This window comes from Chrysemys picta, chromosome 2, assembly GCF_011386835.1.
Source record: "Chrysemys picta bellii isolate R12L10 chromosome 2, ASM1138683v2, whole genome shotgun sequence".
In the NCBI taxonomy this organism is placed as follows: Eukaryota; Metazoa; Chordata; order Testudines; family Emydidae; genus Chrysemys; species Chrysemys picta.
In genome coordinates this window covers 207,736,602-207,752,381 of record NC_088792.1, presented here as the reverse complement: position 1 = coordinate 207,752,381, position 15,780 = coordinate 207,736,602, and the positions used below count along the sequence as shown (strand labels likewise).

At 45.7% G+C, this 15,780-nt stretch overlaps 1 protein-coding gene and 1 long non-coding RNA gene across 4 annotated transcripts in view; one reads left to right on the top strand and one right to left on the bottom strand.

The window, feature by feature from the left end:
• Positions 1 to 15,780, top strand: part of SMCHD1 (structural maintenance of chromosomes flexible hinge domain containing 1) — a 168,956-nt gene that overhangs the window by 49,325 nt on the left and 103,851 nt on the right. For all 3 annotated transcript variants that reach the window (XR_010598829.1, XR_010598828.1, XM_005310383.4), the window contains exons 15-17: positions 3,104 to 3,210; positions 3,501 to 3,583; positions 3,760 to 3,873. Coding sequence is in view for 1 of the 3 variants with exons in the window: in XM_005310383.4 (XP_005310440.2) it covers positions 3,104 to 3,210; positions 3,501 to 3,583; positions 3,760 to 3,873 (304 nt within the window). In the remaining 2 variants the exon portion in view is untranslated. The remainder of the gene's footprint in view (positions 1 to 3,103; positions 3,211 to 3,500; positions 3,584 to 3,759; positions 3,874 to 15,780) is intronic.
• On the bottom strand, positions 9,635 to 15,003 carry LOC135981694 (uncharacterized). The gene is made up of 2 exons (XR_010598830.1): positions 14,592 to 15,003; positions 9,635 to 11,414 (listed from the first exon to the last, which is right to left on the bottom strand). It is a non-coding gene; the product is annotated as an uncharacterized LOC135981694 (long non-coding RNA).

The following is a 15,780-nucleotide window of genomic DNA, read 5'->3' as shown; positions in this document are numbered from 1 at the left end:
GGACCGACAAGGCCCATATCATACTGATTGTTCCAACGTGTCCCAGACAGACTTGATTCCCTTACCTGTTGCACCTGGCAGTGTGCGCTCCACGAGCTCTTCACCTGCAGACGGATCCCCTCTCACAGAATGGAGGCCGAACTCTCCACCCAAATCTGGAGAAACTTCACCTCAAACCATGGCTTCTATGTGGTTCCAAGGTGACGAATTAGCCTGTTCAGAACGAGTAAAACATGTGTTATTAAATAGCAGGCGATCCACCACTCACAATATCTACCTCCAAAAATGAAAGAGATTCTCACTATGGTGCCAACAAAAACAGGTAAACGCAGTTGTGACGCCTCTACCTGCCATGCTGGACTGCATACTGGAATTCAAGGAATCGGGCTTATCCATAAGCTTAAAGTACATCTAGCAGCCATTACAGCCTTTCAGCACAAGGTGGAGGGAACATCAGTCTTTGCTCACCCAATCACAGATGCTTCCTTACTGGTATACAAAACACGTACCCAGAAGTCTGACAACCTACCCCCCATGGGACTGGAACTTCATACTCCAATACCTCACCAGAGCACCTTTTTAGCCCTTAGCGACCTGTTCCCTCCTTCATATGTCCATGAAGGTGGCGTTTTTTGTAGTGATTATATCAGCTAGACAGGTCAGTGAAATCAGGGCACTGATGGCGGAGCCCCCTTACACAGTGTTCTCTAAAAACAAGATCACTTTAAGACCACATCCAAAATTTTTGCCCAAAGTATTGGGCAAAATCCTTCCATCCGAACCAACCCATATACCTTCCCACATTTTATCCAACACTGCATGGGAACTCACAAGAGGCCATCCTACATACACTCAATGTCAGACGACCCATAGCGTTTTACTTAGAACCAAACCCTTCCGGAAATCCCCAACACTATTTATTTCCATAACAGAACATTCCAAGGAATGTACAGTATCAACCTAGAGACTATCTAATTGGATCTCTACCTGTATCCATCTCTATCGACTGCATAACAATGAACCCCTACCAGGGATCCGATCCCACTCCTCATGTGTCATGGCTACGTCTATAGTCTTCCTGAACAATGTCCCTCTGATAGACATATGCAGGCCTGTCATATGGGCCTCAGAGCACATCTTTGCAAAACACTATGCTATCACCCAATCCTGTAAGTCAGATACTATATTAGGCCTTACCGTGCTCTCTGCATCAACATACACAACTCCGAAGCCCCTACCGTCCACGGTGGAGCACTGCTCTACAGTCACCTAAAGTGGAGCACCCACAGGGACACTACTCAAAGAAGAAAAGAAAGTTACTCACCTTGTGCAGTAATGAGAGTTCTTTAAGATGTGTGCCCCTGTGGGTGCTCCACTAACCACCCTCCTCCCCTCTATTTTGGAGTTCATGCCTCGAGCTCTGTGGTGGAGCAGGAACTGAACGGGTCAGGTCATGCGTGTGCTACATGAGGCACCAACGGCATCGCGAGACAACTACTACGCGCACACGCCCTGACGGAGCACTGCTACCGAAAATCTCCGATCTGTGGCACAGGGACGCACCGACACCTAAAGTGGCGCGCCCACGCGGGGACACATCTCGAAGAACCCTCGTTACTGCAAAAGGTGAGTAACTTCCTCTTTTCTTTTATTTTGAGGTGCCAAGGGCCTAGAGAATCCAGGCTCTCCTTTACTAGATCTATCTTACTATGCATTGTTGAGACATAAAAGCCATTCGGTGCATCTGTTCCAAAAGGAATCAAGGTGCATTCTGTAAGATCTGTGGTAACCTCATCGGCCAAATGAGTTTGCCCTTCCACCCCAGAGATCTGCAGAGCAGCTACATGATCATTGACTAACACCTCGATTGGATGCTAGAAGATGGACTTTCAGTCTCTGCAGAGACCTCCTTTGGCAGGATGGTACTGCAGGCAATGGTCCAGTCATAACCTGGCCATTTGAGTAGTTCAAAAGGGGGTGTGTGTGTCTTTCCTATTTCTTATGTTCACTTTTGTATCCCTCCCTACTCCTGTTCACTCAGTGTTGCTTCCCATACACATCAGACTTCTGGAAGACACTGGGCTGCAGAATGGAAAATTTCTTACTCGATAATTCCCTTTCTGCTAGCAATGGGTAAAATTTTTCCATTCTTATCCCTAGCATAGCATGATTATAGTGTGTGTGTGTGTGTGTGTGTGTGTTTTAGCACTGAGTCTGTTATTTGTGCGCTATAGTTAAAGTGTAAAATGTGTATATTTAGTTAAGTTGAATACAAATATACAGAAAGACTTTAAAACCAGATAACTTGAAGGGTGTTTTTTGTTACAATAACCAGCACTCAGTTGATGCCCCTGCATGCAAAAACCTTGAAAGGGCAGTGGAACCTCACAAGATTCCCCTTGTGGAGTTTCTACCCCATCATTTGATTGTTATATGGAGTAGAATTCCCCACCACCATTGTGAGGAGAGAATCTTCAAAAAAAAACCTGTTACATTATAGTAAATAATACGTTATCTTTACAATAGATTCCCTGTGTGGCTTTTTTCCCCGAGCAGGGATGGGGTGAGTTTATGTATAATAGACCTACCCCCTCCCCTTTACATAGTCAGGGGACAGCTGTGCCTAGGTTACGGGGGGCAATTTGGGTCATGCACTGATCTAAATAAATGCAGATTGAGATGTTTGTTAGCCTATCATGCAACTATTGTAAACATAAATTAGCAATCTAAAGTATTGTCTGATAAGTGTTTGAAATGTAGTTAGGTTAAAGACTATTTAATATGAGGGAAATCCTGAGAAGCTGAGACATTCATGTTCATTGCGAGCATATGGATGTTCTAAAGGCAACAGCCAATCACAATAGAAATTGTATACTTCAATTATTACACTATTGTATAGTTGTGAGTAACTGTATGGTATCACTGCCCTCAGATGATTTTTTTAGCATAATCTATCATCTACAGGATCTCCACATAATCTTATTTAGGATATTGCATTATATCTGTATCTATATCTAATTTGCTGATCCTTTTATATAAAGTGATAATTCTACTCTTTGCATGTTACAGCATAGATATTGATAATTGAATTTAATTTATTCAGGAACCTCAAGCATTGTATGATGAAATAAAAATTATTCCAATCTCAAAACTTGACAGAGCAATGTCTGAAAAAGTTGTTAAAAAATACATTGAAGATGAAATGGCAAGGTAAGGTCTCTTTTTTACTTGCTAAGACCCTACTCTCTAGGTTTTTGTATTTCTTCCACAATCATTAAAATCACTAATATGTAAATTGTAGCTCCATTACTCCTGATAATCTCATCAGAAATTTTTGTTTCTACTACAGCAGTTGAATTCTGAGCATAGCATGAAAATAAGAAATGGAGGGAATTACTTTCAAAAACCTGCTTTCTAAATGTGCTTATGTATAAACTTCTACTAAAAATCAAGTGTACTGTTTCTTACTTACAGAAAAAAAAATCTTGTTTCTTTGTTAGACTTCCTGATAGATTGTCAGTAACATGGCCTGAAGGAGATGAGCTGTTACCAAATGAGATCAAGCTTGCTGGTACACCAATAGGTATGTTTCTTTCCAGGTACTATTTTAATTTAATGTTTGTGGGGGTTTTTTGTTGGGTTTTTTTTGCATATTATTCATTATAACTTTAAAAGAAAACCTCTCGGGAACAAGAACAAACAAATTTGGTACATTGCTTGTTTTAAAAATTAGTCACTTTTTTGTACCCTTTTATACAGGAGCATTAAGAATTGAAATATTGAATAAGAAAGGAGAGGCAATGCAAAAACTTCCAGGTACAAGCCATGGAGGGTCAAAGAAACTGCTTGTTGAACTAAAGGTTATTTTGCACTGTAAGTACACAACCTTGAAAGATTAACAAATCATTTCTTTGTAGACTAATAAAGCAAGTTGTCTATATATAGCTAGTTTAGAATTTGATACCCCCATATAAATTTAAGATAAGGACAAAATCCTGTCAGAACTGCTCAATGATTCTCCAAAACTAGGTAAGCTATACATTTTAAGGAACAGACAGATGCCATCATGCCAAATGTTTAATGCCCTGATATTTTAAGTATGGCTCTTTAAATCCTCCATTATCTATGTGGGCGTGATATGGATTTCAGATTAAATGCACCAGGTGGAGCACCTCTTCTGGGTCCAGACATTGACCACAGACTGAGTTGTCCTGGAGTTCTGGGATGAGCTGCAGTGGCTTCAGGATGAAGATGGAGACTTTCTGTAATTCTCTGCACATTCACAATCGTGCACAAATAACTTAATTGTCTGGTAACACAGTGCCCCACCTGGGCTAAGGCTTGCCTCAAAGTAGATACTGAATGTTCCTCATAGAGGACCATGAAGACAGGACAGATTCCAGAGCGCTTATTGGTTTCCAGTCTCACTGTCCGTCTCTACACCTCCAGAGCTTAGGTCTGATATTCTTTCTCAGCCATGCTGCCTGGAATCACGAGGGCTTTTACAGTGGTGGGAAAGGCCTCCATTTCTTGCTTCCATTCTAGGCCTTTCTATCAGAGACTCAGTCTCAACAGAAGAGCCAGAGTTTATTGCCACAAATCTTAGCATTGATGCCTTGTCAAGATCTTCATAGACCCAACATTTGTTCCATTTCTAGACTATGGAATTACTATGCTCGGTGGTGTTTAGGTGAAGTTTTCCCACTGAACTTCTCTTTTTGAATATATTACTCCTGGGGGAATTCTGCCCTTCAGAATTAAAAATTCTGCAAAATTCTACATATTTTGTCAAAATAACGCAATATAATCACACAAGTCTCAATTATTTTGTTAATGTATTTCAAAATAGCTGTCAGCAAGTATGTCTGTAACAATACAGACAACAAAAAAGATTCAGGAAATGTTTTTTGACAAATAGATTCATTGCTAGGCATATTAATACAGAACTTTGAGTAATAATTCATTTAAACTATAATACAGACACACATTTTCTGCACCCCTCAGAAGCAGTGCAAAAGCTTGCGGGAGTCAGGGGTAATGGAGGAGCTGAGGGAGAGAGAAGTAATTTCTGGGAAGGAGCCTAGGTGTGAACGTAGAGGTTGTTGGGTGTGGGTGAGAGAAGTATGGAACAAGTTTTTTTTAGGGGGGATTATTAGGGAGCCTCCCCCATGCAAACCCTGGCTAATGCTAGCCTCCCTCATTCAGTCAGGCACATCTGCCCCTGTCTCCATGTGTCCCTGTACCCCCACTCCCATTCAGCCCCCGCCCCAGTCTGCCCTCCCCCCCCACTTTTCCTTCTGAACCCTGGTCTGTGACTCCTCCCCCCCAAGCAGCCCCATGTGCCCTACACTATCTGTCCCCTCATATCCCGTGCCTTCTGACGTGGCCTCCCGGGCAGGGTACTGTGAGGAATGTAGTCTCTTCTCTTCCCTGTCGACAGCTAAGATGCTCCCACCTTGAGCGGCTACTCTCTGTTCTGGTGCCCCAGCAGCTCCTGGTGGGCAAAAGGTGTAACTACAGCACTTCTCAGCAGAATGTATTTTCTGCTGAGGAAAAAATAATTCTGCGTGGCACATGAATTCTGCGTGTATGCAGTGGTGCAGAATTCTCCCAGGAGTAGTATATTCAGCACTCTGCAAGCAGCATCTGCACTGATACCTGCATTTTCTAGTCTTAGCTTAAATTTATGCTTCAATAATTTCTTCAAAGCACTGACAAATAGTCCATTGAGGTGAAGTAGTCTCAAGGTGGTATTTGCCAAGGCACAAGTGTGCTCCACACTGAGTGGGACAGTATGCTGAGGCAAAATGTGCTAAAACCCAGAGCACCAGGGTATTGATGCAGGAGTGGCACTGTCACAAGAAGTATTTTAAAGCACTGGGCAAAGTTTTTGAGGTACCAGAAAGAACTGCACAAAAAAATGTGTTGGAGCAATGTTCTGAGGCAGCATAGTGACTCTAGAGGTCTTGGAGCACTGAAACCTGGGGAACAGTCACACAATGAATTTAGACAGAAACTGGCAAAAAAAAATAGGCTGTAGTAGCTATGAGTAAGTCTTAAGTTTCAATAATCAGGAGATGGATTGCTGGTAAGGGAGATTGTCCCACTGTTATGAAGATGGGACTGGTACAGAATGTGTGAGCAGTGGTATTATATGAGGGGCTTGTAGCATCACATGTTGTTAAGGTTGCATGACACTTCCCAGTAAAAATTTTCCCCAGGAAAATCCACCTGAATTTGGCCAAGTTATAAGCCTTTGAAAAATTTCAGTTTGCACAAACTCAGGCTTACTAGAGCTTTGCAGCTAAATTCCCTGAAGCATGCTCCAGCCCAGGGCTGTAGGGGGCAGAGCAGAACTTTCCTTGCAATTATGGCTCTGGGCCCAGGGGTGCTGTGGGCTGAGCACGGAAGCTAAGAGCAAAGAAACTCTGTGTTCTCAGCAAACCCCCCCCTACTGGTGCCCAATCAGCATGGAAGAGGAAGCTGCCTGATTCGAATGCATTGGGGAATAGAGCTGGTTGAAGGTGCAGGAGACTGGGACTGGAGGCTGGCAGGGAATTGGGGAGAGTGGAACTGGGAGTGTGAGCTCTGAAGGGAAATGGGGTGGGGTGGGACAGAGACTGAGGTTGAATCAGGAACTGGGGGAACACTGGGACAAGGAGCTGGGGGTATGTGATGCACTGAGATTAGAGGAGGAGCCTGGGAGGGAGACTGGAATGGGGAGACATTGGGCAGGGGGAACTTGGGCAAGGGAAAGGAGGATGAGTGGGGAGAGACAAATTGGATGAGGAGCTGAGAAGGGGGAAACTGGGGCTGGCTGGGCAAGGAGAGTGAAACTGGAATGGGAAGTGGAGACTGGGACTGGGGCACAAGGATCTGGGAGTGGGGTAGAGAAGGACTGGGACAGGGATAGTTGGGAGGGTATCGGGCAGAAAGGAGCCAAGTGTGGGGGAGAATGGACAGAAGAGTCTGGGCTCTCTACAGCATGGTTTTTCCAAGGCCTGTAATCAAACCCAAAGTGCCGGAGTCTCTCAATTCTTCTGCTGTTAGCAAGTGTCTGAAATACACTGTCAAAATTGTCTGTCTTATCCCCTTTAGTGCTGGTTCACATACAGGATGACTACCTACTACTGCTCTCAATAACACAAGTGGCAGAGGTCTGTGCAGTGAATCTAAGGGTTCCAACCGTGCTAATAACCCACATGGCTGTCAGTGTGATGCCACATGATGGAATTTAGGTTTTTTTCCAATTTTGCCTTTTTTTTGAAACCTACGAAATAACACACAAACTACATTAAATAAACATTATTAGGGTTGGTAAAAGCAGCAAAGAGTCCTGTGGCACCTTATAGATTAACAGACGTATTGGAGCATGAGCTTTCGTGGGATGCATGTAGTGGTTGCAAAATCAAGCCCTGAAAAATTAGGAAATGTCTGTACAACCTTAATTTGGCCCCCTTGTGAGTATGCATGTAGTCTTTCATCACATGATCACATATTGTTTTTCCCACAGGACCATTGCCTCATTCAGTGAACAGATGAATCAGAGTTGTGTAGTAAAGGAGGCTGTTGTCTATAAGACTCTGTCATGGTCTGGTCGGAGCGGGGGGAGAAGCAGAGGGGCGGGGTCATCCAGACCAGTGAGGGATTGTGTTACTGTCTGCCCTGTAACCCTGAGTGCCTAACAATGCTTTGCTCCTGTAGCTGCCAACCTGGGTTGCCCACAATCTGTATATAGCTGCAGCCCTGGTCCAGCAGCTCCGACCCCAGCAGCTGGCCAGCAACACACCAGTGGCACTCTGGCTTGCACCAGCCCTGGTTACAACCAGCAAGATGATCCCAGCGCACTCCCAGTCCCAAATTTCCCCAAAATCACATGCCCTGAAGTTTCCAGCCCTCTCCTGGGCAGCTCAGAGCAATAAAAAATTTTGTTGCTCTTTTATAAAGATAAAACCACATCACAGCTTATTAACTTAAGTGGGGTAAATATACCCTTCTCCTTAAACACAGCATTGAGTTGCTTTATAGTAAAATAAATTTATTAACAATAGGACCTAGGTTAAGTGAGGCTAAGTAAAAGAAATAAAATTAGAAAGTTTTACAAGCAAATAAAAGTGAAAACACATGTCTAAAATTCTGAAACGTAATCTAGCAAGATACAGGCTTTATTCAAGATGGTTTCTCTCACCAGTCATTCTTTTTCCCATCGATGCTTGGCTTTCACTCAGTCAGGCCCTTCCACAAAAGCACAAGGTGCTGGCTTCCCTTGTCTTCCCATGTTCAAAATGGCTCCTGGCTTACTGAATAAAGCCCCAAATGGTACCGTGGAGTTACTCAAATGGGTGGGAGCCAACCTGGGAAAGCAAGCAGGCATCTTTCAGGTGATTCTTCTAGTGATTGTCCACATGTATTCCATTTCTGATGTGTATGTGCCCTGTGTTATCTGCACACTCTAGGGGCACCCACATCTACACAGTTCCTAGGGCTCAAGGCGTAGCCCCACATTCTAGGGCATCCACCTTTAACTTTCCATGGGCTCAGGTCGTAACCCATCCTCACCCTTCCTTGGGCTCAGGGCGTAATCTTACACTCTGAGTTTGGAGGGTCTTTACCAGTGAAAGTCTTACACAGTAACAGCCTTAACCTCTGTTTATTAACAATCAGCAAAACAGAATGCACACACTAAGCATACAATGCTCACCACTTCTAATAAGGCAGGCGAACTTTTCCTGCTAGCCAGTCAGGATCATGTCGTCCAGGGACTACAGTTTCTGCATGATATAGTTGGCAGTGTTGAGGTCTGACAGCTCTGATCTTAGAACTGTGCCCTGGAGTTGGTTCCAAAGAACTTCCTTTTGGACTCCAGTTTATATGGTGAAACTTGAGTCCTCCTTAGCTGTACCTTAACCAATCATTTTACTAAAGTATTACAAAAAAATTCTTTGACCAATCCTAATATATTGTGAAACAATTCTTTACACAACCATACCCCATGACCTTAGTTGATTTAAATCTTTAAAATTGTTTCTGTCTGTTGCATAACTAATCAAAGAACCAGACAGATAAACAGTAGAGAAGTAGGGACCATAAATGCAAAACAATAAAGAAGTAGAGATTTCACAGCCACAACTCTTGATAAGTGATTCTTTGCCAGACAGAATGCTATCAAACAAAGTTTTCTTTAAACATCTTAAGATCTGTTTCTTTATCTGGTGATGGTGGCTACTATTAGGACAGGATCTCCTTCTTTACAGTCCAATATTACATTATTTTAATGTAAATTAGATAGAATGTGGGGATGTGACTTTCTGCTTCTTGGCTCATGGCTGCTGCTGTCCTAATGTGGCTGCAAAAAAAAAAAAAAAAGCCTCAGATTTTACACCCTGTGTCTGAGATTGGAATCTTTTGCGTAGCAGTGTCTGCACACCGTCCAGTGCCATGTAGCAGAGAGTAAGGTAGCATAAATGGTGGGGCAGTGGCAACAACTGTTCTCCAGTTTTTTCTTACTGCTTGTGGCTTCAGGATGGCACACCTGTCTGTCTTTGTACACTCTGTTGCCAGCACAGAGTGCCCGAGGCAAAGCAACAGCGGGTCCGTTGCCCGGTGTGCTTCGCGCCAATAAACACACCAGGGGGAGAAGCAAACAAAGTTTATTTGGGATCCCAAAGCGGTGCAAGGAGACAGGCAAGTCTCAAATCAAGCACATTAACAGGAACAGTTTTTCTTTTTTTATACATTTTGCAGTTAAGCCTTACTCTCCCCCCTTTCCCCTCTAGCCCTCCCTTTCTCCCCCCCTTCTTCCCTCTACCCCTCCCATCCCTGGTAATAGTTAAGTCATTCTTGGCAGCTATAAGCCTAGCTTGTTAGTAACTTCTTTAAACTGTTATCTTGTCCTTTTTCTCTTCAGCCAGAAACATGCAGGCCTCATTATTACCGCTTGAGCAGGGGGTTGCACACAGATAACTGGTTGCTTACATATTCCAATTGCACCTGGCTTTTGAGGTTGATTAGAGTTTAAACATGGAAGGATAGAGTTTGGTTCACTTAGGCCTAGTGCAGGAAGGCTTCATTGACACTTAGTGGCCTTCCACCCTCCCGAGTTACCTAGGGTGAGGCCTAGTGACGTCAACAACTCCCTCCTTTGAGAATACTCAACAAGCTTTTGGCTGAGTTTTCTCATATTCTGTGGACAAGATATGATTAAGTGCTATGAAGCTGGGGTTTTCAATGAGAGGATATGCCGGGATTTTTGAGGAACGGGGGGCACAAAGCTTACGGAGGAGCATTTTAAAACAAGCAATTAGGAGGAGGGTGACCAGGCACAATACTACACCGGTGAGGAGGAGACGCACAAGGCTACCCCCCAGTCCTCCTAGGTTGGGCAACCAACTTCAAAGGGAATCGAAAACCGTGGGTTCCCTTTCCTGGGCCTTTCACTGCTCGAAAGCCTGTTTGGCCGACAGGACATGCTTGTTAATGTCCTGTGAGTTTTCCAGGACATAAGCTTCTTCTTTAATGGGCTCTGAGGTGGCATACAAAGATTTACGCTGCCTGGGGCAGCCAGGGGTTGTCTCTTAATGCATACTGGGATTCAATGGTACAGTTTTGTGACAAGGGGGTACCCGAGGTATTTTTTTTCTTACTGAACTATCTCCAGTAGATATTTGACCAATTTTGGGGGACCACCCTCCAGGGTAACCCTGCTGCGTGGTGCGGGATTTGGGAGCATACTTAGCAGTTAGAGAGGTTAAATTCTTGGGCAAAGCAAACCTTTAAGGACTTATATGTGTTTGTTTCCAAGTTAGTAGGGATCCCTTTCCATTTCACATGTGCCTGGGGGGAAAGGGAGGTAACGAAAGGAGTGTCCCTATGGCAAAGAGTACCACTGTGGCAGACCCTGGACCTGAACTCATGCTGGGCAGGTGACCCTAAGGTCTAACAATTACAATTCCTCAAATACCCACAAAATATCAATTACCAATAGTAGGCAGATTAAAAACAAAAAGACCAGGCCACCAGGTTAGGCCGGCCCTGTGAGAGTAAACACAACCAACGCTTAGAGTTTTCACGGGGAGTGTGCTGCGACTGTCCAAAGAGACCCCAGGGCATTCCCAGCAGGCCTTATTGTTTTTTGCATAACAGTTTAAGTCTCAGGTCGTCGCTGGTAGTCTTTTTCCGTAGGCTGGACGGTCCACCGTTCAGGAGCAGGCACTGCCTTCAGACAGGAGTGATGAATCCAGTTTTTGTGTCCCTTGACCTTTGCTGCTGTGTGGGAGACCAGCAGGACGGTGTGGGGTCCCTTCCACTTCTCTTGGAGAGGCTTGTCCTTCCAGGTCCGAACGAGAACGGAATTGCCTGGCTGCAAGGAATGGACAGGGGCATCCAGCGGGAGAGGCTGCAAATCTCTGGTATACCTGTGGAGAGAACAGAGAACAGCAGACAGAGAGCACATGTACTGAGATAAAAAGCCACACCCCATTTCTCACTCCCCTGCCAGAACCGGTGTACCATTCATAGGCCATGCCCTTCTAAACATAATCTCGAAGGGACTGAGCCCTAACCTGCCCTTTGGGAGAGAGCGCATGTGGAGCAAAACAAGGGGTAAGGCATCAGGCCACTTAAGGGAAGCCTCTTGTCACACCTTTGAGAGGTGCCGCTTAAGTGTCTGATTTGTGCGTTCCACTACTCCACTGGCCTGCAGTCGCCATGGAGTGTGGAGCTTCCAGGGGATTTGCAGGGCATCCGATATCTTCTGAACAACTTGGGATGTGAAGTGTGTTCCGTTGTCAGATTCCATCCACTGGGGAAGGCCGAAGCGGGGAATGATTTCCTTGACAAATTTTAGAGCCACCGTTTTGGCAGTGTTGTTATGGCATGGGAAGGCTTCAGGCCATTCGCTGAATCGATCCACCAAGATGAAAAGGTATTTGAATCCTTGGGTCAGGGGGAACTCAGTAAAGTCTATTTGCCAAACCAGTCCTGGGCCTGGGGTAGGTTCCAGAGTGGCTGGTGGCACTGACACTCCTGGTCGAGGGTTGTTCTTTTGGCAGACTAGACATTCAGCCTGTACCTGGGAGGCCAGGGGTCTAAGAGCCTCCCTGCCAGCGTATAATTCTTTGTTTCTTTACCAGGGTCAGTTCTTAATGTCTTTTGTAGTCAGGAATTCCTGGACTTTGTGGGTCCAATGAAGCAAGTGTTCCTTCTTCTCTTTTCCTGTTCAGCATCATACAGGGGAGAGGTTACTAGCACATCACCCTGTCTTTAAATAGGCTTATCATCAGTCGGAGAGTCCTCCCGAGGTGGAGGGGTCTTTTTACAGTGAGAAGCTTGGGTCCAGGTGGACAGTCCTTGGTACTTCACAGCGGTGTTGGTGGTTAACAGGACTTGGAAAGGGCCTTTCCAGTGTGGAGCCAAAGCAGTTTTTCGTTGATGGACTTTACGTAGACTCAGTTTCCTTGTTTCAATGAATGGCAGGGCTGCTAGGGTCTTTGGTTAGCACGTCTTTTTTCTGTGAGAAAAGAAACCTAACACATTTCATTAATGCCTGACAGTGTTTTGCAGATCTCATAGTTGCTTGGGCCCATTCAGGCCCCCCCTTTTCTTGGCTGTCGGCCAAGTCTTAGCTCTGGGCAGTGTCCTTGGATTGGGCCAGTGTCTTATCTTTGGACTGAGCTTGCTAGCTATATTTTTCTCCTCAGTTAACTCGTTCTGTTCTTTTTTCTTCTTTTCTTCTTGGCTTCTTTTAACTTACAAAGGAAACTTCTACTCTTCACTCATACACTTTTTCTCAACAATGAACACATACACATTGCCATTATGAACTCTTCTAGTAAAATAACTTCTATACAGAGCTTTGGAGCAACAAACCAGGACGAGCACACCCACTTTTGAGGAGTCCAACAAAGTTCAGGAGGCTCACAGTGGCTTTAAGGCAAGGGGTGAGACCCACAGCGGCAATTAACAAGTCATCCACATATTGCAGGAGGAGGACCCTGTCCTCATTGTCTCACTCCTCCAAGTCTTTGGCCAGGGCCTGGCCGAAAAGGGTGGGGGAATTTTTAAATCCCTGGGCCAACACTGTCCAGCAAAGCTGCTTTTTAACTCTCCTTTTGTCTTCCCACTGGCTCCACTCTGGGGCTTGCAAAGCTGAGGGCTCAGTTGCAAGAGTCATTATTCAGGCATTCTCTGGGGGTAAAGTGAGGGTTATTTCATCTTGGGTGAAATGCAGGGTGGCTCCTAAGTGACAAAGCAGGTCCCATCCTAGTAGAAGTGTTGAACAATTGGGGAGGTAAACCAGTTTGTGAGATAGAGTTCTGTTTCCCAAAGCACATTCCGCTGGGGCATATACTGGGCACTTGGTTCCTTTCCCTGTGGCACCCACCACAGTGAGGGACTCTGACACAGGCAGCTGCAGGGGTTGGTTTACAGCAGTTCGTGCAGCTCCAGAGTCTATTAAAAAGTCTATGTCCGGATCTCCCACCCGCATGTTTACTCGGGGTTCCAGGGGCAGGATAGTCCGTCTCCCCTGACACTCCTATTCTTGATCCTCCGCTGCCATCATAGGGGTACCTTCCCTTTCGGGGCACTCATTTTTCCAATGTCTCTCCTTCCGGCATCTGGCACACTGGTTGCGACCCAGACGCCTTTCCTGTGAGCCAGGGCGCCCACGCCCATGTCCTTTCATTCCCCGGCCTTTTCTACCTTCCTGGAATTTTCTCTTGCCACCAGCCTGTACTGCTGCGACCATCCTTTTCGCTTGCCTCTTTTCCTTTTTTTTAGACACAACCTGATTATGCTCCACCTCAGACAGCAGGGTCCGCATAAGGACATTACAATCATCCCAGTCAGGGTTACAGCTAGCCAGGCACCCTTCAAAGACCGAGATAAACTTGCTTGGGTTCGTCGAGAATTCCCCTGCCTGTGCCTTAAAGGCTGCTAGGTCCACCGGGTTAAAAGGCACATGGATGTAAACCTGCATAGTAGTGGCCTGATTCCTATCCGAGCCATGTCTGGACACCACGGTCTCAGTGATTAACGGATAAAATTCCACCGAGGGGGCAATCTCTGGGAGCTGAGACACCTTGTCTTTATATGGTGGGGGTGTGATAGCCGAAGGGGACACCGGACCTGCCATTACAGCTGTTGGGGGGTTCTGGGGACTAACAATAGCTACTACCGAACCTGTCGGAGTCAAATTACACTTTTGCAAAATATCTAACCTATCTCTTAACAACATAAACAACTGTACATACATATGTTCATTCCATTTACCCGTTTGCTGACAAAACAGAAGCAATTGAAGGATCGTGTTATAATTAAGTGATCCTTTCGGTGGCCACCTTTCCTGGTCCTCTAGCTGATATTGAGGCCAGTCTACTGTACAGAACCTTTTCAGTTTACTTTTAACCAACGGATCCAATCCAAACACTTTCCAGTTCACCAGAATGCATTCCAAGGGTGTACACCTTGCCCTGCCTGCCATACTCTGTCCCTGCCCCGTAGGGAGACACTGGGCGTCCCCAGGTCATAACAGGTAGACACTGGGCGTCCCCAGGTCAAGACAGATAAAGTCCCCACTGGACTTTTCCTACCTTATCCAAGGGTCCGGTTCTGCACCGTCGCCCTATCCATGGGTCCGGTTCCCCACCGTCGCCCACAGCTGCTTCTCCACTACTCGAGCGCGTTGCACCGTTGTGCCCTCCGGGGTCGACCAAACCACGTCTTCGCCGAGGCCCCCGGTAAAGTCACCGGTGCGCGCTGGGCGTCGGTCGTCACCGCAATCTGTCGACCTCCGAGAGGGGTCCGGGCAAGGCTAAATTTCAGCCTCGAGCCCCACGTTGGGCGCCAAAACTGTTGCCAGCACAGAGTGCCCGAGGCAAAGCAACAGCGGGTCCGTTGCCCGGTGTGCTTCGCGCCAATAAACACACCAGGGGGAGAAGCAAACAAAGTTTATTTGGGATCCCAAAGCGGTGCAAGGAGACAGGCAAGTCTCAAATCAAGCACATTAACAGGAACAGTTTTTCTTCTTTTATACATTTTGCAGTTAAGCCTCACCCTCCCCCCTTTCCCCTCTAGCCCTCCCTTTCTCCCCCCCTTCCTCCCTCTACCCCTCCCATCCCTGGTAATAGTTAAGTCATTCTTGGCAGCTATAAGCCTAGCTTGTTAGTAACTTCTTTAAACTGTTATCTTGTCCTTTTTCCCTTCAGCCAGAAACATGCAGGCCTCATTATTACCGCTTGAGCAGGGGGTTGCACACAGATAACTGGTTGCTTACATATTCCAATTGCACCTGGCTTTTGAGGTTGATTAGAGTTTAAACATGGAAGGATAGAGTTTGGTTCACTTAGGCCTAGTGCAGGAAGGCTTCATTGACACTTAGTGGCCTTCCACCCTCCCGAGTTACCTAGGGTGAGGCCTAGTGACGTCAACAACTCTGTGATTTATCTTTCTAGGTAGTGTGACAGGGTCAGGCCAGATGGATACAGGAGAGTGTTAGAAGACAGATATATTAGTCCCCCAGTTTAAGTAGATCCCTTTTCCCTGGGTCTGAAAGGAGACTTAAATATAGACTTACCTTAAGGCTGGATAATATATTCTCAAATCTTAATGCTAATTACAGATTATTGGAAAGTTCAAATAGCTTTTGGAAAATCTCTTCTGGTGGTCTGAGGGGAAAGGCGGGGATGGGAACAGGTTAGCTTCAGAGTCCAAGCAGCAGTCATGTACACATCTGAATTCCACAGGTGAGAGGCATTATCCATTTGTTACAAATGAGGAAAG